This window comes from Nesoenas mayeri (genome assembly GCF_963082525.1).
Source record: "Nesoenas mayeri genome assembly, chromosome: Z".
Taxonomy (NCBI): Eukaryota; Metazoa; Chordata; class Aves; order Columbiformes; family Columbidae; genus Nesoenas; species Nesoenas mayeri.
In genome coordinates this window covers 21,392,319-21,413,924 of record NC_137542.1, presented here as the reverse complement: position 1 = coordinate 21,413,924, position 21,606 = coordinate 21,392,319, and the positions used below count along the sequence as shown (strand labels likewise).

General features: G+C 38.3%; 2 protein-coding genes across 2 annotated transcripts; both read left to right on the top strand.

Annotated features, from left to right (window-relative positions):
• Positions 1–595: 595 nt before the first annotated feature.
• Positions 596–8,709, top strand: LOC308051858 (monocarboxylate transporter 13-like; the record flags this gene model as incomplete). The annotated part of the gene is made up of 5 exons (XM_080362503.1): positions 596–797; positions 2,240–2,297; positions 4,559–4,752; positions 5,873–6,676; positions 8,483–8,709. The coding sequence occupies 5 exons, from the start codon at positions 596–598 to the stop codon at positions 8,707–8,709; spliced, it is 1,485 nt and encodes a 494-aa protein (XP_080218629.1).
• A 5,625-nt stretch (positions 8,710–14,334) lies between these two features.
• On the top strand, positions 14,335–19,779 carry MLANA (melan-A; the record flags this gene model as incomplete). Its single annotated transcript, XM_080362349.1, has 4 exons — positions 14,335–14,408; positions 17,047–17,143; positions 18,656–18,757; positions 19,711–19,779. 4 exons carry the CDS (start codon positions 14,335–14,337, stop codon positions 19,777–19,779), a joined length of 342 nt encoding a protein of 113 aa, XP_080218475.1.
• Between the last annotated feature and the right edge of the window lie 1,827 nt (positions 19,780–21,606).

Below are 21,606 nucleotides of genomic sequence, written 5' to 3'. Positions count from 1 at the left end.
ATGCACACAATTATGAGGAGAGACTGGTGGATACAAACAACTGCCTTGACGGCTTTGAGGTTTGTGAAGTTAATTTTAATGCCCATTGAACATTAGAAAGAACGCTATCCTGTCAGGCATTTAATTTTCTAATTGTTTACTATAATGTATTGGTTTGAAAAGTGAGTGGAATAAGTTTCTTGAAGTTGCTGGAATGGGTAGAATCCTAGGCCTGTCTTTGAAAATCTCAGTGCCTACTTCATCTCTTTTCCCATTTTTTTCTTTCTTATTTTCACTTCTGCATGCATCTTTTTTTCTGCCCTCCTCGTGAACATTTTTCCTTTCTTCATTTTTTTTCCTTTCTTTATTTTACTTTCTACTCTGCCTTCTGTCTCCTGGGGCATCTGTTTCACAGATAATGTTTTCAACTGAACCACTGAAACGTGTGTTGTATTTTCACTTGGTAGTTACATGTGTAAGTCATTCCTAGAATCTGTTAGTTTATTTCTTTAACACTGGGCCTTCTGCTAATTCGCAGATCTGTTAAAAATCCTCACCGCTATCACTACCGCCCCAGAAAAAACAAAATTGAGAGAAGATCCAAGAACTAGAGAGGATGCAGGCCAAAGACAGCAGTCCACCAGACGGTGGCTATGGATGGGTTGTGGTAGTGTCAGCCTTCATGGTGATGGGCCTCACTGCTGCTGTCCTCAAGACTTTTGGTCTTTTCTTTGTTGAAATTCAGCAGCACTTTGATGAACTTGCAAGCACCACTTCTTGGATCACATCAGTGACTATTGCCATCTTTCATTTAGGAGGTAGGTAGAAGTGCTCCTCAGCACTTTATTTAATGCCTTAACTACTCAAAAAAATTTGAAGAGCTGTTTTAAAAAAACACACAAAATGAAAACATGTAAGGACAATACTTCCTTCTTTACAGAAAGCTGGTATTTGCTTCCTCTCATAAAAATGTATCTGTACCTCAGACATGGAATTGGTTAATGAAGACTCTGTACATATACAGGAATCTGGTCACCTTAAAGAACTTCAGGTGCCTAGACACATGATGCGATTTTCTTACAGGTTTTGAATCAAACTCATTGGAGATAATCCTAAGAACTGCAGAGCTTTTTGGATCAAATTCTTAAAACAGTTTTTGCAAGTTCACTGATCTCACGGTGACTGTCACTTTTTCAAAGTACTTTAAGACATAAGGACTGTGACCCTGCCTAGCAGATAAACCATCTGCTACCACAATTGCCACTCTGCTTTCCCCCCACTTCTTGTTTTTCTCTTCACCAAGATCCTCCTTCCTTCCATGTATTGCCAGTTCTGGCTCTTCTTTCCCTCTTAGGATGATTTCAAACCATTAATCTAACAGAAAACTCACCAAGTTAGAAAGAAAAAAAAACTTCACTTATAGAGAACATAAGGAAGACTAGGACACACAAGCAAAGAGAGAATAAACTATCCCAGTCAAAGCCAATGTGTTATGGGATCAGGTCAAATATCACATCTCAACAAATGAAGGAGGGAAAAATATAAAACATACTGCATTTGGCTCTTAGTTGTTTACAGAGTCCTTTTTGCCCTTGTAAACTGGATGATCCTTCACCATTAAGGTGAGGGTTCTAAATATGCAGATAAGAACTGTGGAGGATTTGTGAATTCCACTCTGCATATTCCCATATAGATATATAGTTGCAATAGGTAAGTATCCTTACATAATAGATGTTATCATAATTTTGTTTGTGATTACATGTCATGGCATAGACACTATATAATTGTATGCATCCTACTCAGTCCACACCTATCAGTGTTTGTAATTGCAGTGCTTCCAAAGATCATAAGCAACTGATCTTTCTTTGAAAATGTGTTCAGAAGAACAGAACAGTAATTCAAAGTCAAACTAAAAAAATAGCCTAAGTCATGTGTTGAAAATATTTTGTAATTTCCATAAACTGCTATGCATGATGCTTGATGCTTGATTTGCAGTATTAGAGTTTATTTCATTCTGACAGAAATAATTAATTGAAAATCAATTAAAATCGAAGTTTTCCATCTACTTTATGGACTACAGAAATGAATACATGGGAATCTATCAATTTGGTTTACAGATTAGGCTTATCACTGGCCTATTGTGATACTATTTTGTCATTCAGACATATGTACTTCATGAAAAAAAAAAGTCAACATAGGAGCATGAAAGAACTCAAAGTGCGATGTTGGATGTTTTTTAATATATGTTTACATTATATAGGAATGTATCAAGGAAAGAGCATATTAAATAATAATACCAAGTATAAACCAGCAAAATGGTATTTGCCTAGCCAGGTGTGAGACTGGCCTGCTTGAAAGAAGGCAGCTATAATTTTCGGCAGAAATTGTTTTTCATCCTTTGAAATCTTACAAAAATATTCTTTTTTCAGTGAATACAGCTTGATGGCCAAACATTCCCAAATCATTCTGTATATCAGCTCATAATGTCTCAGGTCACAAGATAATTTTCCTTATCTTCTCCTGCCTTTGCTTCATTTATAGGGACAAGAAGACTTTCTGCTGAAGATCATCTGAGCCTCTGGTTCTTTGACCATCTTTCCTGGCCTGGCTTAGTCTTTCTTAACGTGTTCCTCTGGGAAACCTTCAGTGTCATTTGACTCAGTATGAAAGATGATCAGTGAATTATTAATTTTTCCCATTTGGATCCTTTCAACAGCAGCTCTGTGTATTCTGTGGAAGGAGAGCACACGCTTCTACTTTTGCGGTTTGCACCTGCAACAGGCTGTCCAGTTTACTGCAACAAGGATTTTTCCCATCATACACGTAGGCCTTCTCTTGGTACTGACATATATGTCTCATCATCTTTCTCTTTGCACTGTGATTGTCATGCCTTTCCATTGTTTGTAAGTTTTCTGTGTATTGCCCTTTATCCTTTCAGACCCTGGACCCTAGCTATCTTCTCCATTTCCAGTTCTGTGCCTGCCTTCTTTCTTCCTCTTGCTATGCCAGGCTCCATTTCTTCCTATTTCTTCTCCTCATTCTCTATTAAAAAAAAAAAGAAAAAAAAAGAAAAAAAAAGAGAAAAAAAGAAAAAAAAAAAAAGCTTTTTGGTAGTATTTCTGCTCCAAGTGCAAATCTTTCTTGTATCTTTAAATACTTCCACAAATCTGACTTGTTATCCTGAGTCTACTTTTCTGCTCTTTTGTTCATCATATGTGTATGATTCTCCAGTTGTATATGCTTTGTCTTGTGTCAACCTTTCCAGTACATCTTACAGACCATGAATGAATTCCGGTATCATTTTTACATGCTTATCAAATAATTTTAATTTTGCTATAGATGCCGATGGCACATTTGTGGTTGGTATAACTAGCTACCTGCTGTCGGACAATGTACGTCCTGCAAATTTTGCAGCCATTAATATCTATCTGCTTGGCTTATTTTGTTTGTCCTAGCTGCCAAATTATCTTCATTCTTATCTCACTTGACACAGGTGAACATCCAACAGCCTGCCCCTACAAACTACTGTAAAACCTCCATTGCTGACTGCCATCATTTCATTGTCTCCCCACTTTTTCAGTTTATAAACACGGTCCTCATTAACCAAGTTTTGTTTTATCCCAGAACTCCAGTTTCTAGAATATTATTAAATTGTAGGGAGCTGATTCCCTGGTTGCATTAGGAAACCCTACCGAGAACTGGTGGTGTCAGGTGTTACTTGGGATCCCTCTAGTGGCCTTGGTTCTTCTAAAAAAAAGGCTATACTGACTTGGAAACTAACCCTACAGAACAGAAAATACCTTTCTTTGATAGGCACTGCCTTGATCTTTGCTCTGTGATGCTAATGGAAAACAGCCAGACAGTGTAAACTGATCCTTAATTAAGCAAAAATATTGCTAACATGTCAGGTGCTGCCAGACAGTGGCCAGTGCTTTCGATTTTGGAACAGCTGCACCAAGTCAGCTCGGTGGTGTAACTTTGCCCTCCTGTGTTGAAGAGTTCCTGCAGTCTGCTGAGACAAACTATAGCACTGAGATAAAAATTTAATAAAGTAATGGCAAATTCCTGGAAAAATACTACCTCTAAATAAACCTCTGGTTTTGGTCCTTTATCAAACATTTGCAGTTCCATGAACTGATGATTGATGATTCTGCAAAGCTCTAGAAGATAATAATTAGTTTTCTCCAGAAAATTTTCATGCCAGCCACACGAGTAATACACTCTCAAAAATACAGTTTTCATAGATTAACCTAGAGAATCTGTGGCATGGGTTTAACTTTCTGCTAAAAGGCTACATGGCTTTCTGTCACGTCGCTAGTTGTATCCTTATATGAAATTCAGTAGAGCTGTTCCACAAGGAAAGCACTGAAATGCTCTTTCCATTTTAAAAAGTCAACATATTTTTAATATATTTTAAAATCTGTGCTGCAAGGACAGTCATTTCCCTATTAGCAAAGATCAATTTTAAAATCCTAATTGATGTCCCCTGCCCCATCCAGCAGAATTCAGGCTGAGACAAGCATTGTAAGGGTATTTCTCCTCCAAATGCTTTATTTGATTGTTTGCTCATGGTGATCAGCTTAATATGCCTAACTTCTTTATCTTTCTCCTATTTTGCCACTGATCCAGCCCCTGTGGCCAGCTCACTATGTGTACGATACAGTCATCGGGCAGTTGTGATCACTGGAGGACTCCTGGCTTTTTCAGGAATGGCACTGGGATTTTTTGGACTCAACATGGTCTGGATGTATGCAACGACTGGCTTCCTACAGGGTATGACTTTTTTGCTTTATGGATTTCTTTCACCAGCAACTCATAGCGCTGTGCTGTGCTGTGCTGATGGTAGGAGTTTTAAAATATGATTTCTGTTTTGATTTTATGAGCAACTAGAACCAGCAACCTTCTTCAAAGGTCATTTCCCGCACGTCTCATTCAGGAAGAATTTGTGCTAGAAACCTGCAATGACAAAGAAGGTGAATAATTCGTAATTTTAACCTGCAAAAGATATGCAACCAGAAAATGAGAAGTGTTTCTACTCAGATCCAACAGGTCTGTGAAGGTTTAAAGAACCCAAAGGGTGCTGAAATACAAGGATATAGAAATTCCAAATTTTGTACTTTCTATCAAATAATCTTACATTTTGAACACAGGCCCAGGATTTCAGCTGATTCCAGTCCTTTCCTTTACTCCAGGTAAAAACAATCCATAAAGTTGTCTCCAACAGCTAGCAGATTTTCCTGGAACAGGAAGAGAAGCTGGCAGGGAATAAAGAAAACCATTCCCAGTTCCATGCTGGATGCCTTAGAAAATGTCTGGAATTTGAGCCCTCTGGCAGTCCTCAGCTACCAGATAGTTTCTAGGGAGCCATTAAAATCACTGTAAGTTAGAGCAGATTTAAACCCTGGTCAAAACAGTCAGGAAACAAAATGACGAGCAAATAGAGGTTAATACAACATCTTCCTTCACATCCTCCCTCACCTTCTATCCTGAACACAGCTCAGCTTAACCTGGTGATCTAATCTAGGACCAGCCTTGATTAGGACAGCAGGGACACTCTGAGGTCTGTCTAATCTGAGACACGGGGCCATGTGATTTCTTACCCAGTGGCACACTTGTCAAACTAGCTCTCTTTTTCCACAGTGAGAATATACTGCTGTGTACTTCATACTGCTGCTTTTTTTTCTTGAACATGCACTATATTCTTACAGAACCTATGCCTCAAATGTATTCTTACACATAGCACAGCAGAGCCCATGCTTCTGCTAGGAACAAAAATATTTTTCTTTTATCAGTCTTTAACTTTGCATGTAGAAGCACTAACTGCTTTAATTTCCACCTTCAGAAAATACTTCAGTAGTGGTTAACTGGTACTATTTATATTGGTGTTTTTCAGGACTTGGGATTTCCTTTTCATGGACACCAGCCATTAGCATTGTTAGCCATTATTTCTCCAAGAAAAGAGCTTTGGCCAATGCTATTGCCAGTGCTGGAGAATGTGCCTTTGCATTCACGTTTGGGCCATTTTTCCAGTGGTTGATTAGTCAATACGGATGGAAAGGTGCCCTCTTGATCATAGGTGGCATCCAACTCAACATTTGTGTTTGTGGAATACTGATGCGACCCCTGGCAAGCAGCTGCCTCCTTGAGGACAGACAGTCTAGAGTTGGGACACCACCTGACAATGGTGCATCTAGGACAGATGAAGATAAGTCTCCCATCACACATAAAACCTTCAACTGGATGCTTGTGAGGCGACCGGAGTTTGTGCTTTATGCCATTTTTGGCATATTAGCTGCTATGAGTTTTTTTGTTCCCCCGTTATTTTTAGTTCCATTGAGCTACAGCCTGGAAATTGATGAATCGTGGACTGCATCCCTCCTATCCATTTTGGCTATGGTGGACTTCACAGGCAGACTGCTATGTGGCTGGTATGCCAACCTCAACATTACCAAAACTGTTCATTTGCTGACAATGACAATTACACTGATCAGCACTTCCTTGATGCTGTTGCCACTAGCTAACAATTACTTGTCCTTGGCAATATTCACTGGCTTCTATGGATTCTTCTTTGGCACGACGGTTGCTGTTCACATTACAGTCCTAGCAGATGTTGTAGGCATGCCAGATTTTGACAGTGCTTTAGGGCTTTTCATGCTCATTCGAAGCACTGGAGGTTTCGTGGGGCCTCCTCTTGCTGGTAAGTTAAGATGGTACTCTCCCAAATGCAGTTAACAAGAAAGGGGAATGGTAATCCAAGCTGAAAAAATCAGGATCTGGAACAAAATATCCTGCTTTTTTAGCTCAGAGGTATCTGGACCAAGAAGTATGTAAAAACAAAGAGTTAGTTTACTTTATCTGCAAAATATTAATATCTTGCTGCCTCTCTGAGGTTTTAGAGATACTTGTTCAGTATGAAAGCAGGGAAGAATGTCAGAGTTTTTCATGATGCTGGTCCTGTTTCCCGAATCCCACCTGATGGACTTCCACTGTCTTGCTGTGCAAGTGTACCTTTGTGACGAACAGCAGATTCATACATTCAGAGATGAAACAGAAATCTGAGGACTAGCGATGTTGCATAAATGCTGGTATTGTTGGAAAGGTTTCTACAAAAGGTCAAATTGAACAGTTTGAAACATTAGGCTATGTGAACCTCAAAGAAGTATTCGCAGAGATGCCTGCTGTTTGCAGACAGCGTTTTAGCTAACCAATATAATAAATGTGGAAGGCAGCACAGTGGGAAGACAGAGCAGACAGTGAGTCAGCACATGGATTTATGGGTTGGAAATGAGACAAAATCATCTCGGAAAAATGCAAGGCAAACAAGCTGTGAGCTGGAGGGTCTTTAGAAAGTGACATGACATTCATCCGAAGACCACTGCTCATACACTACAGTGACTTTTGTGGTAATGACACCACTAATTGGTTGCAAATGGGTCAGACTAAATACTGAAATATTTTAATCCACTTTTGAAAATGTAGGAAACGGGAAGGTTTGTAGAGAATTTGAGACAGAACAGTATTAGAAGTATATTGGGAAGACCTGAAACCAAAAAGATAACAAAACATTTATATAGTGGCTGATCACTAATACTGATTACTCAGGGATCAGTGTGACCCCTCTGTGTATATATAGAAAGCTAAAAGGATGGTATGGAAGAGGAAGGAACCCTAAGTGCTTCTTAAGCTCTCCTCTCCTACTTTAAGAGTAAAATCTATAAGAGGTGTATTCAGAGTTCTGTTGCCCAACAGGCCTGATGTTAAATTGGAACGAGGGCTTGGGAGTACAATAAATGTGGACAGAATTTCTAATGGGAGACCAAGTAGGCAGCCTTCATGAGCCCACCAATGAACCTGCTGTTGTACCCACAGAGCAGCTGATACTACCACATATACTGCTGCTGCACTACTATTAGTACTTTACTCCTGTCTTTTGAGTACTCTACATGATGGCATTAGGTATTTTGATTGGCTTAGAGTTGCTTAAAAACCAGGGTCTTTTGTTAATCTGTTACTCTGCAAAATGAAGAGGAAAGCCCGTAACACTGCAGGCAACCTCTCCAATTGTGCCTCCAGCAGAGGCCACTCCTTTCCTTTTTTAATCTCCTACTGTACAGTTATGGTACAAAGTACAGCAACTGATGACACCACAGAACATGGAGCTGCTCACATACAAAGCTGTATGTTTGTTTGGGGTTTTTTTTCTGCTATGACCTGAGTTGTCTGCCATGTTTGAGGTTGGAAACTGCTTCAGGCTGCACAGTATTTTGTTTTACTAGCAATTTACATATGCAAAATAAATGAGATGTGACTTGTGTTTCAAATTTTAAAATGCCCTAATGGGGTGATGTTCCCATGCGTGAGAACTCAACTCATGATGTAGAAAGCTGCAGGACAGGTATGTAGCTAGCATACATCCTTTATGAGAAGACAAGTTCACACTGCTGAGCTATTTTACATCAGCCTGTTTCTTTCAATCACATTGCTATCATTTGTTTCTCTCCAGGTCTGATCGTGGACATGGCGGGAGATTATAGAGCAGGCTTCTACATGGCAGGAGCCATTCTTGTCCTGTCAGCTGGATTTTTAGTTATTTTAGATCAGTTTCAACAGAGGAAAGAAAGAGGAAGCCAGACTAACGCTAAACTTGAAAAGTCAATGTTACCCTACCCATCCCTCCATCTCCTGAAACTTCAAAACAGTAGGTATCAAGAACACGATGCAGTGGTGTGACTACATCAGACATCTTACAGCATTTCAGGATATGTGCAAGTGTTTTATTTTCTCCAGACTCAATATTACTAGGATTTATAAAATGATGAAAGTTTGGGATAACAACGTTTGAAACTGAGGAGGAAAGTCATTAGTTTACAAGCAAACCACACCAGTAACCATTATAATACTATTTTGATGTTGAGTTGCATTTTGACTACACAAGTCTTCAACACAGTCCCACAGGGCTGTGATAAGTGAAGTATGGAAATGATGGTCTAAATGAAACTACCTTGAAGCATGTGTGCGGTGTATAGAAACGCTCTCCCCAAATACAGGCTGCAGCCATCACTATCAAATAAGAAGAGCCATCAGCTCACAGATATTTAGCTTGGGGATGTAGTGTTCAGTATTTTCATCAAGCAAGTTGGATGTGAAAGCAAGAGTAAATCAATATAGTTTTGAGCTAAAGCATTTGCAAGCACTCTACAGAGTAGGGCTGGAATCTGATAAATAAATAAACCTGATAAATGGGAAAGTTACAGGAATAATGCAATTCAGCAGAGACAAGTGCAGGCCTAAATATCAGAAATAAAAAGCAAAATATACACACATAAGATGGGGAAGGATTGATGAACAATAGAGGAAGACCTAAGGCTACAGTTGGCTCAAACTGAGTAAGAATTCCTAATGCAGCCCTTTATTAAAAATAGAAAATGTCTTTCTGTGCTATGCTAAGATAGAAGAGATAATGATGCTTGCAAGGCTTTAACTGGAAGTGATACATAAGTTGTAAAGAATTAAGTGGAAAGAGAATGAGAGAGGTTGAGAAAATAGAGCCTAATAAAAAAGTGTGTGAAATAAAATTTGTCTGGTTTAGAAGGTAAAAGTCTGTAGAGAGCATGAGAACAGCCTTCAAATCCGTAATAGGTTGAGATAAAGAAGGCACAATAAATTCATTTCCTTGCTAAAGCAATTAGTAATTGATAAAATTTGTTATATAATGGGGAATAAACATCATGGTAGCCTGTTAAATGCAGAAACAGACTATAGTGAGAATAGCAAAACATAGAGATATCAAAGAATAGATAATACATGAGAGAGAATCTAAATGTATTCAGTTGTGCGTCAGAACAGTGGGATTGACTAGATGACTTCCTGAGGTCCTCTTTAGTTGCAGGTTTCAACTGAGACTCTTTGGACAAATATTTGATTATTTGATTTATGAAAATAAAAGAAGTCTGTATCCAAATCACTTTCTTTTTTTTTGGTCATTTTATTTTTTCAGACGAAAAAGAGAACATGAAAGAAGGGAGGAAGTGCTGCATAAAAGGAAAAAAACATAGCACTTAAAAGCTTTCAAACTATTACAAATGTCATAGTTGCCCTAATTAGAACTTCGGAAATTTTTACTATTGAAGCAATTTAACTGTGAAGCCAAGTTTAATATAAATAATTCATCTAAAATACTTATTTGTCTCATAAGAATAACAATTATCCTTAAAAATTAATTTAACTTACAGGAATTTAGCTGAGCCACTAATAAATCAACTATCTGTGAGGGTTTGATTGCAGAACACACATTGGAAGGGACACAAATGGGTAGGCAAAATCTTGTAGCAAGCCCCTGAAATATCTGATTAAACAATTTTTGATCATGTCCATTTAAAAATGCTGATTTGCTTAGAAAGTATTATTCTTCAGTCTTCTGCAGTGTTCCAATATTTTGAACAAGCCTTTATTTTATAAAATAAAAGGAAGTTTCTCACCCGAAACCAGTTATCCACTCACTGGCAGAAATAGGACCATGAGGCTTTAGGAAGTATTACCATTGTCTTGAATCCAGGTATGGCCTCCTGAAATTACATGCAAGGAAATTAATAACTCTGCCTCACCTTGATAGTGCCCAACTGCATCCAAAAGGTTTTCACCCATGGTGGTCATCCTGCGTCTCAAGGAGAAAGTGTGATAAATCTGGACAATCCCTTGGGCTCAGAACCTCCAGTCAACTGTGGACAAAGTAGCAGCAAAAAACCCCCAAAACACTGCCAGAAAATTATCCAGTAATTTTTTTCTTAGAAAAAAGCAAGGTTCAGGAACACAGTAACAACTGCATTCACAACATCTTCTTGGCACAGCCACTACAGGATTAAGACCACCACTCCTTCTGCCCTGTACATTGTTCAGAGATGGAGCAGAGGGAGATGAGTCTGACACTAATGACTACAATTTCACTTGGAAATTACTCGAGGAGGAACTTACTTTCCTGAACCCCCGCCTTTCAGGATGACAACATATTAACGGTGTCTGTGCAAGACAGTCCACAGGACAACGGGTTGCTTCCTGGAGGTGCCTGTATGCGAGGCAGCAGCAATCTGAGGAATAGCTTATTTCCAAAAACTCCAAACCAGGGCTAGTGCAACTGTTCAGCTCTGGAAGCCAGATAAGTAAATCCCCAAAACCTTGGAGGGATAAGGAACTCTCAGCACCAAGTGAAGGGGGTATTAACTTATTCATGCTTACTGTACTGTTACTGTTAATGTAGATTTAGCACTGAAATACTTGAGAGTTTCCACTGAAGTTCCCATAAAACTCAAACCTGAAGCCTTTACTAAACCAGGTGTAAAGGTACTTAGGTTTCTGTGCTCTGTCTGCTGTAGGAAGCCTCAAATGCCAGAGACAAATAAAGATTAAAAATTAAGGGAAACAAATTAATAAAAATCTCATTATTTTGTTGTAGAAAGATGGAATGACACTATCAATAGCATAAAAAACAAGTTATTATTTTTAAAAGGTCAAGCATGTTGTTTTCAGTTACACTAGAAGGATTAATTTTATACCTAGCATCAAGATTCATCAAAGTGCTTGCTACAGGTTGCTGGCTATCACAAAAGGCCAGGGTTGATTTGAGGTTTCTCCTAAGTACTCCTCCTCTTCATCCTCTTCTTCTCCTGAACTGTTATCATTAAAAAGGTGACACCTGTGGAATGTACACGCCAGTTCCAGTGACATTACACTGATGAAGTCAGCAGCACCACCTCAGAGAAATAAGATTTTGTAAAAAGAACTGAGATCAGAACCAGGACATGGTGTTTCACCTTCTCATCCATCCAATCCTCAATAGCAGCATTGTCCATTAATATGCTGGATGGCACCACAGACCCATGACAAAGTTGTTCTTTCCCCCCCGCTTCCTTGTTATACTATTAACAAGAGATTCATTTGAACACAAAATACTCAGTCAGTTGGTATTTTGCCCCAGAGACTGCTTGAGGCAGAGACTAGTTTTGGTATCACATGGCTTTTCTCTGTATCTCAGTTTTGATTCTAATAAGAGCAAACAGTACCCTTCAGTTATCATCCTCTCCCAGAAGTGAAGCTTTTCTTCAGAAAAACACATGATTTGATAATCAGCTCTATGATAGTTTCAGAGAACTGCGCAAGGGCTGGCATGTTGCTTGAATACCTCCAAGGATGGAGTCTCCACAGTCCTGGTGAACAACCTGTGCTAGTGCTCAGTCACCATCACAGTAAAAAAAGGGGCTTCCTGATGCTCAGCTGGAGTCTCCTGTGTTTCAGTCTGTGTCCATTGCCTTTCATCCTGTCACTGGGCACCACCATGGAAAAATATCCGAAGAAAGACCAGATTTTTACCATAATTAAGTAAAACACACAAGCAGAAGAACAGTCTGGCTCTTCCCAGCCCCGTAATACCTAAGAATATTAGTGTTAAGAGTTTTCAGTTGATTTTCCAAGGAAAAAGGTATTGAACTCTCACACTACCTCTTTTTTCCTATTCACTTGTAAGTCTGTCAGCCATTATCAACCACATTTAGAGCCAGGTCTGCAGTTTCATAGAGAATAACAGACTTCAAAGGTTTGAGTCCTTCAAATTGAAAATCAATCAAACAAACACAAAAAACCCAACCAACCAAGCAGAGGCCAAAATTAATGATTCATTGGGAGAAACGACAAGCAGGACATGATTCTTGTATCTTCTCTTTTTTTGGAAGTAACTAACACTGCTGGCCCATCATAGTACTCAAGACTTCTGAATTAATCACAGACTGCCATTTCTCGCCTGGTGCTGTAAATAGAATTACTGTAGTGTAAGCACAGGCAATTCGTACAAATCCATAGGAAACCAGGCTTTGTTAGTTCTGCAGCCTATGAGACAGACTCGTTTATTTTGCAACATTTGCTTACCAGTACAGAATCAAAGTGTCCTTGCCCTAATCTAAGACAATTTGACCTTGGTATAACAGCATCCATCTATGAGTTCTGCTCCAACTATACCAGTTTCCACAGTGTAACAATGGTGCAAAAAGTGTGCATCAAAAAACTGTGGTTGAACACATGCAAAAACTCGGTTTACACCAGCCCTCTGTCACAAAATAATCAGCTCTAAATCAAAATATGTTTGAATTTAGTAGCAGTCTGCCCACTGTAGCAGTTTGAACTGATTAAGCACGTAAAATGGTTTTGAGCTATTCCTCAGAGGGTATGTAATAACACAAAGAAATAACAAACTTTTCAGCTGCTTATCAGGAGGGAAGGATGCAGACTGTAAGGAAATGAAAAGTCGTCTCCTTGCCTCTTTCATGCTAATTAATGCACTCAGAAGCTGTACTGAAAGGAATTTAAACTCGTGATAGTCATAAGAGAACAGATCAAACAAGAAAAAAACAGACCAAGTCAAGGAAAAGAAACCTGTACTTGCCTTCCAGTTAACAGACAGGATACAGGTCTGAAGGAGGTAAGATTTGTATTTTTTTATTCTACCCAAAATTTTCTGTGTTGCTTTAATATTATACTTAAGAACAGGCTTGACTGCCTCTAAGTGAATTTTGAAAATGTTTCATTTCCTTGGCTAGAGTTCTCTTCAGTAAAGTCATTACCTTGTGTAAGGTAGGTAGATTAGCTGGATACTATCGCACAGGATCCGTTGTGCTGTTTAAATGACAGAAACATGATTACTTGTGGATTTCTTCTTCACGATGTTTGATTAATTAGATTTTTTAACTGTTCAGATTGCTTTTGGCTAGATGATTATTACTTTAAGACTGGAAATTAAGATTATAATGTAAATTCCCTGCACAGCTAAGTACAGATTGTCAGCAGATATAAATTAGTATAACTATCTGCAAAGCAACAGATCTCTGAGAGTTTACACCAATTGAAAAGCTGTGTCTTGACTGCTTACAGGGAATCACAGAAATAAATAAACAACTGCTTGCAAGGACAATATTAGTTTTTCTTCTTCTGAACAATTTTTCTTGTCCAGGTAAATTGCATTTCTTTCTGTCTTCCTGAGAGATTTTATTTCAGAAGTCTGCCATCACTTAGTACCTAAGGAGACCAGGTCAAATTCTTCTCTGTTACAGTCAGATGCCAATACCTTAATGTCAGCAGAGCTATTCAAAGATGGACTATAGTTACAATTTTGAGTTTTGCCTTAAATTGGGACAGTTGCATATGTATATAGATCCACTAAATTCTGAAGATATTAGATTGTCCTGCCTCCCGAAAATGTTCCTGTTACAACAAAAAAGTTGATAATATTATGCTTTAGAGATAACGAATTATTTATTGCACTGAGGCACTGCATTTCTGTCCTGTAGGTTTGAGCAGGACCAAGCTCACAAAATGCCCAGAAGAAACTACCATCCAGATGGCAACTTTTTCAGAGGGCGAGGACACAGCTATCTTGCAGCAGAAGAGTAAGCATAAAGCAAAACATATGTTAGTATATAAGCTGGTGAAAAGACATTTACATCGGAAAGAAATGTACAAAATAGTACCAGAAAAAGTCACCAGGGTATACAGGTGGAGTGTATTTTACCTGTCCTGTAGTTATATGTAATGTTTGTAATTGCAGACCCATACCGAGCCCTCAACGGTTAAGGAAAGTCAGAATTGCAGAATTCAAGACCCTAGAGTTTGATTATATAATCACAAGTCATTAGTCTTTATTTTAAAATTACCAGGTTTATTGAGGCTTATTTATAATTTTCTTTCGAGGCTGTTGCAAGTGATCTTTATGCTAAGTTTTATCTCCTGATCCACACACCTCTCTTTAGACCCTCAAAAAGACATTGTCTCACTCTAAACAATAATATAAGTGAAAACCCCAGGGAAATGGCAAAATACTATCAAAAAGCAGATGGAAAAATCAATGCCATAAAAATGAGACTCTCAGCAAAGTGTGTCTGGGTGACACTCCACTTAAGCAGAACTAATTCAACTAATTTGTTAGTTTTGGCTTACAATAAAATATGATGACCAGAGACACTATCCCACTGGTGATGTGTTCCTACAGTGTGCTTGGGACATATGTATGTGGAATGTGCTTCTGGTACTGCTTTACCGGCTCCCAAACTTGGTGACTTGTCCCCGAGACCCACATACCGCAAGATACTTATTCTTCTATGTTCATCCCTGTGCAGAGAGAATAAACAAGAGGGAAGGCACTCTCATAGTTCAGTTCAGTTCTCCAAAAGAGAAAGCTGGCTACTCACGGTCTCAGCACTTGAAACAAAGTGTGGTCACCTCTAACTGCCATGAATTCCAGTGGCTGCAGTTGTGAGTAGTTTTTCTAGATGCACAAGGGAAAAGTGACTCTCTCCTTCCAGCACCAGAAGGGGCATTAAAGATTTAAGCACAGATTAGTAATAGCACAGCTGCCACTTTAACTGGAATTGCATGAAATTGCATACAAACTTTTTGTACTAAACTCTGGCCAACATACAGTTAAAATCATCAACTCCAGAAATGACGTATGTTCTGTGCAGGATACAGGCTAATGACTGGCTAAAATTACAGAGCACACAAAAGCGGAGAGCAGCCTCAAAATGCAGAAAAGGCAGAAGTTGCTTGGAGAAGCAGTCTCTCCAAGTTTTAACTGTGCTGGGAATAGTAACAAAACCAGTGGAGCCCTCTTGTAACTTCGAAGATCAGCTGCGACACAGCTGGACTGGGAAGCAAGTGAATGCCATGAGCTGTATTCCTGGGTTAAACAGATGTCCAGCCAACACAAAGTCTTGAAGAGGCAAAGCAACTTTCAAGATTCAGGTACTAGTGAAAAAGAAGATCCCTTTGTCTCCAAGGAGTGACATGCTTCTAACAGCACAGAATTCAGACCAAAAGCCAGCCTGTTCTGTCACACCAGTTTGCTTGCATCTTCTTTCAGGCTTCTTAGGTCACAAGGAAACACTCATTCATGAGACTCTGAGTCACTGAAAATGATATAAAAGGTCTCCGATAAGTCACATACCCCACTCCTCAGTCCCGATGGAAAAGCCTGGTAGTAATTACTGCAAGGCAATTGGATATAAGATATAGAACAGTATGTTAGAATGGGTCCATCCTGACTTGTGGCAATACTTTTTCCTATCCTCTTTTCCCTTTAAGAGTTTTGCAGACTCCTCTGTTCATGAACAGGCAAAGAACAACAAAAAAAAACACCAAACAAAACCAAAAATCAAACCGAAATCAAAAAGACCAAGAAAACTCACAAAAACAAACAAACAAACAAAGACCCCAAACCAACCAACAACAACCCCAAAAACCCCAACAACAACCCGACCAAAAAAATTCTGTGTGTCTTAACAGGGAGGATATTAGCTCAGGAGAAAGGGCTTTTGTGACTAGGAAACTTGCAGTGATTTTGTCGTCTTGCCTTCTGACAGACAGTGGCACTGTGCTACTTCTCTCCAGTCCCCGGTAGGCAGTGGGAAGGATGTCTCACAGCAGTTTGCAAAGACTCTGTTCCCTAAAACGACACAGTGACACCAATACTGTGCCTGGAGTGCAATGGAACAAGAACTATAGAGCTATAGAGCTCTTTATGAATAACTTAAAGTTTACAAGTCAGCTTTCGAGGTTGTGTAGTGTTTTATGTATCCAAAAAATCCTTCTGTCACCAGCTGTTGTTGCAATATGATGCAATTAAGATACATTTCTCAATACTTGCTGCCTGGAAAGGTTTAGCAAATAAACATGAGATGTGTCTCTGCAGGTGTGGCATTTGTTTTATTTTGCAATATCGCAATGCTGTTTGCCAGATTTACAGGGAGCAATTTTTTTAGAAGCAGTAGTCACTGGTAGATTATTATCTTTGAAGCGGTATATTCCTAATTTTTAAAATGCTTAAGAATTTGGCAGAGAATTTAGCTAACTACTTAATCTGCAGTGAGTGGCTGAAGTTACTGATACACTGTCTGTTTTCAGAGGTAAAATCTGCTCCATGCCTTCCTTTGATAAAAGGATACCAATGCAAGCTTTTGATCTAATCACTCGTGCTCCCAGAAGAATTTATCTAGCTCTAGTGTTAATGATTTTGTTTTGCTTTGCCAACAGAGCCCTGGGTATTGGACTCTTCATTTTGGTGCTGGCAATTTTACTCATCTTTGGCTGCTGGTATTACAAAAGACGTAGTGGCTACAAAAGTCTGCGGGTAAGCACGGCAGCTTACTTCCTAGCATGCGATTACTTTGACAACACGTTATCATTACTTGCATTACACTAATACAGAGAATGTCAGCTCTGTAATGGGACATCATTATCTCGGGCAACATATACACTGACATATACAGAGGTAAAACCACACAACATGAAACACACCTTGCTCTGAAGAACTTGCAAGCCAGGCAAAGGGGTAAGAGGAAGAAAAAGCATCAGGAGGTGAAGCCAGTTGCCCAGCTTTGCACAACACATCAGTGGAAAAATGGATCTCTAGGAAGCATTAATCTTTACAAAAAAACCCCAAGATGTGTTCTGTATATTTTCATTTAAATAAAGACAACATATTCACTCATCGTAACACTTACCCCTAGATGAGGACAGATATGATTAGAGTAAATCTAGGAACCAGATAAGAAAAACAAGTGTTACAAGTAACTAAGTAAATATTATGTCAATGTGTGGGTGATGCATGATTTATTTGTATAAAAGTTGACTTGCAGTTTTAAAATTTACAAAAAGCAGGGCAGGTTTGAAGTTTGTTTTCTAAATGCTACTTAAAAATTCAGTTTTGTGTCTTCTTAAATAATTATTAAAAAAGTACAATCCCTCTCAAAACATCTGTTGTTAGAAGACCCAATGCTTGATCTTTGAAGTTCTGCCCTCTCTCCTACGAAAGGGTGGCCATTTTTAATAGTTTAAAATGAAAGCTTTATCCAATTATACATTTTACAGTAAATATCTTTTAGCTATCATAATATTTTTTGAAAAATGTGACCACTTGGAATTAAAAAAAACATTTGTCTCATCTAAGTCAGCAAATCTATTTCCTTGCTGTTTCAGATACTTTGTCCCATTACCTTTCCCATGATATATCCAATATGTATATCAACTGGCCACAATACATAAACTATGAACTTTCATAGTGACATGTTGCAAAAGTGACAGTAATCTCAGAAAAAACCTTCAAAAAGTAAACCAGAATTCTTTCATGCCTGCTTTGTACATCATGGCAAAAAGCCCAGTCTCTTTTTAATTCGTTCTCATTGCAGTTTGCTGCTTTCTGCCTTTGAAAGCCTAATTTTTATTAGGCTTTTTCACTAGGGGAGAATTGGTATGAAATGTGTGCAAAAGAAATGGTGGAAAAATTGAGAAGAAAAAAAAGCTGGAGATTTAATAACGAAATGGGTGGGATAAAAAGGAGGAGGCATTCAGACACATGAGAAGGTGTCCGTTCCTGCAGCAGTCCCAGACCTATAAAATGTGATCCTCATGTTTTTTTTTGTCAATTTAATCAGATAATACAGGAGAGAGAGTATGTCTCAGCAGAGACAGCAAAAACCAATAGGGAGATTACCCCTCTTGCTGGTATTGTGTCTGGCCCTAATCCCAGAGTCTAATACGTACTGTAGATGTGCTGTGAAATATTAAATTAAGCACTATGTGCTCCAACTTCACATACTCTTTTTCCTTTCATCTTTCCCACATTTCTCTATGATCTGTCAAGAGCAAAAGCACTAGTGTGGGCACAATACGAACCGTGGTAGGTGAGGGAACAGCACTGGACTGCAAAATGCCCCTGCAGGAATACAGGAACTTTAATTCTGTGGTAAGTTGCAACTCAAGGTTTCATCTACTTACAACATAGTAAGACATGGTGATACAATCTTGGTAAACAGTCACTTGATTATTTTTTTCTTGTGTGCTCTCTAAATTGGTCTTCATTGCCTTTGTTAACAAGTAGTGTTTTGCATAATTTTTACTCTGAAAAGGGGTTTTAAAATCTACTATTAGGAATTATTTTTTTAAAAAATTCTCTTATTTCACCTTTCTTTATTCTTAAGTTGTATGATTTTTATGCAATCTATTACAATGATGTAACACTTGAATCCTGAAATATACTGAACTAGCAAGCATCTCCTTGATAGATATTTCACCATTCTTACAAATAATGAATGGACTGTGTCTGGTGTACTATACACTGACAAGGATTGCCAGGAAACACTGTAAAACTTCAAGGTTTTAGCTTCTCTAATCATTATGGAAAGATGAACATTAGAACATAATTTTTAAAAAGTTAAAATAATTTATAAACATATATGTCAACTTATGGGTGTGTTTAAATAGTTTTAGAATGGGAAAAGGCTAATTTACAATTGATTTTAAATAAGGTGCCCAAATTGTTAACATTGGAAATAAGACAATGTACCTGCATCAAGATCCTCAAATAAAAGTTTCAATATTAGTCTTAATTCTCTCTATATATAAATATAAAATATTTTTTTAAAATTCCTATAATTATAACACTGAAAATGATATTTTGGGGTGAATGATACACACAAAATGAATGCAATCTAATGCAAAACAACAACAAACCCCAAAATATTAGCAAAAACTAACCTAAAATAAAAATGAAGACATAATGAATGACCTTAGCTATTTTAAAGTGTAGTGCCATATCTGTTACGAAGGTAAATATTAATAGCTTGCTGCATCTTTAATGTCATTTGTTTGTATCTCAATTGTTTTTTCAATCTTTCACACCCATTTTCCTTACCATAGGTACCTGATGCTCCACCAGCTTATGAAAAAATTGCTGCAGAACTGTCACCACCACCTTATTCACCATGATAACACAACATCTTAAACTCTAAAAATACCAATTCAGTTTCTTCATGCTTCCTCTTAATTTCCTATACATGCTTTACTTCCTTAAAACCAACACAACAAAAAAAAATCACATGCTTCATTAGCAGTTGCTGAAAATTATTCCTGCTTAGTTTACAGAACTAGTTCTTGAAATGCCTCAATAAATCTGAATATGCTTTTGTTTTAAGTTTTTCATTTCCTGTGGTCAGATTAATACACTATGCTCAAGTCTGGGCATCTTGCCATCCTTCATAGATCTACAAAGAGTACATACCACTGAGTATTGACCAGAGTAGGAAGTGTTGCATATTTGTTTTCATTTTCCCCACTTTCTCTCCCTTTCTTTAAAAAATAAATTGTTCCCTTGAATGCACTGTACAAGAATCTCATAAAATGGACAAATCCATTTGACTACATGTCCTGTTATGAAGACTAATAATTTCCCATACCAGCAGTTCTAAAATTAACTCGCAAAAAGTGACTATGTCTTACAACAGGCTTTTATTAATTCCTCACATCAGTTGTTTATGTGCTTCTAATGAAATAATTCCTTATAAAACACAGAACAAGATTCAGGCAACCCAGGAATTTCTGCTTAGAGTACATATTATTTAATTCCCGTCAATGAGTGTGTGCTGTTTTGACTAAAAATGAGTTAACTTTCTTCATGCAGTTAGAAACCTTTCTTTTTCATAGCTAGCACACTTGAGAACAAAAGATAACAGCCGGGGACAGAGTTAATGTTTCTAATTGCTCTGGTCTGAGAGCCAAGGACACTCTGAGAGCTCTGCCCACGGGTGTGAGGAAGGGGGACATGGATGGGCAGAGCTGAATGATATCCAGACTGATCAATCAGAGTATTCCATCCCATTAGTGTCATGCTTCATATTTGAGGAGAGTCGGGATCTTCTGGTCTCTCTGTTCTCTTCGCTCTTGGAGACCTGTTCATGGGGGTTCTGTTCAGGACTTCCGTTAGTTCGACCTTTTGCCATTTTGCAGAGGCCTCTGGGCCTTTCTCCCTTTTCCCTCTCTTCTCTCTCCAGGATCAACTGTTTGTTGGGACCAGGTGCTGCTTCCTGGGACTGGCTGCTCCGTGTGGATGGAGTTTGTGAGGAATCGCATTGACTATCTTTTATTTTACATTCTATTCCTATTATATATTTACTAGTAGTGTAGTAGTATTTTGGTTATTTTATTAAATTGTGTTTAAGTCAACTCACGTTTCTCCCTTCCCTTTTGATTCTCTCCCCTATTGTGGGGGGCGGGGAGAGGGGGAAGAGGAATGAGCGAGGGGCTGTCATGGTTGTATTGCTAGCTCAGGTTAAACCACAACAGGCCGTAATGACAATCACTTTCACTTTCCTTCTGGCAGTCTTGTGAGAAAGTAAAGGAACCTGTTAGGTTTGAAGCTTTATGTGGCATCTGTTTCTAACATAATGAAACAATACAGAAGACAACAGACTCCAACATGTTGATTTCTCCAGGTTGCCAGAACACTAGCAGTAATAGAAAACAAAGGCTTCTGATATACAGAAATTAGGCTACATACATTTGGCAGTTATTGTTTCTTAGCCCTTTTTGTTTCTGTTTACTTGCCAGATTATTACTTAAGATTATATGCAGGTCAATAAATTTATACACAAGGCTTAACACCTCGCGGCAGGAGGCAGCTTAAACTGTACAAAATTTGTTAAAATGAAAATTAGTTACAGAGGAAAATAATTTTCATAAAACAATTATTAACTGATATTAGTAAATAATCCAGTTCTTTGTCATTAAATGTGCAAGCACAAACACCTTGAAACAAAG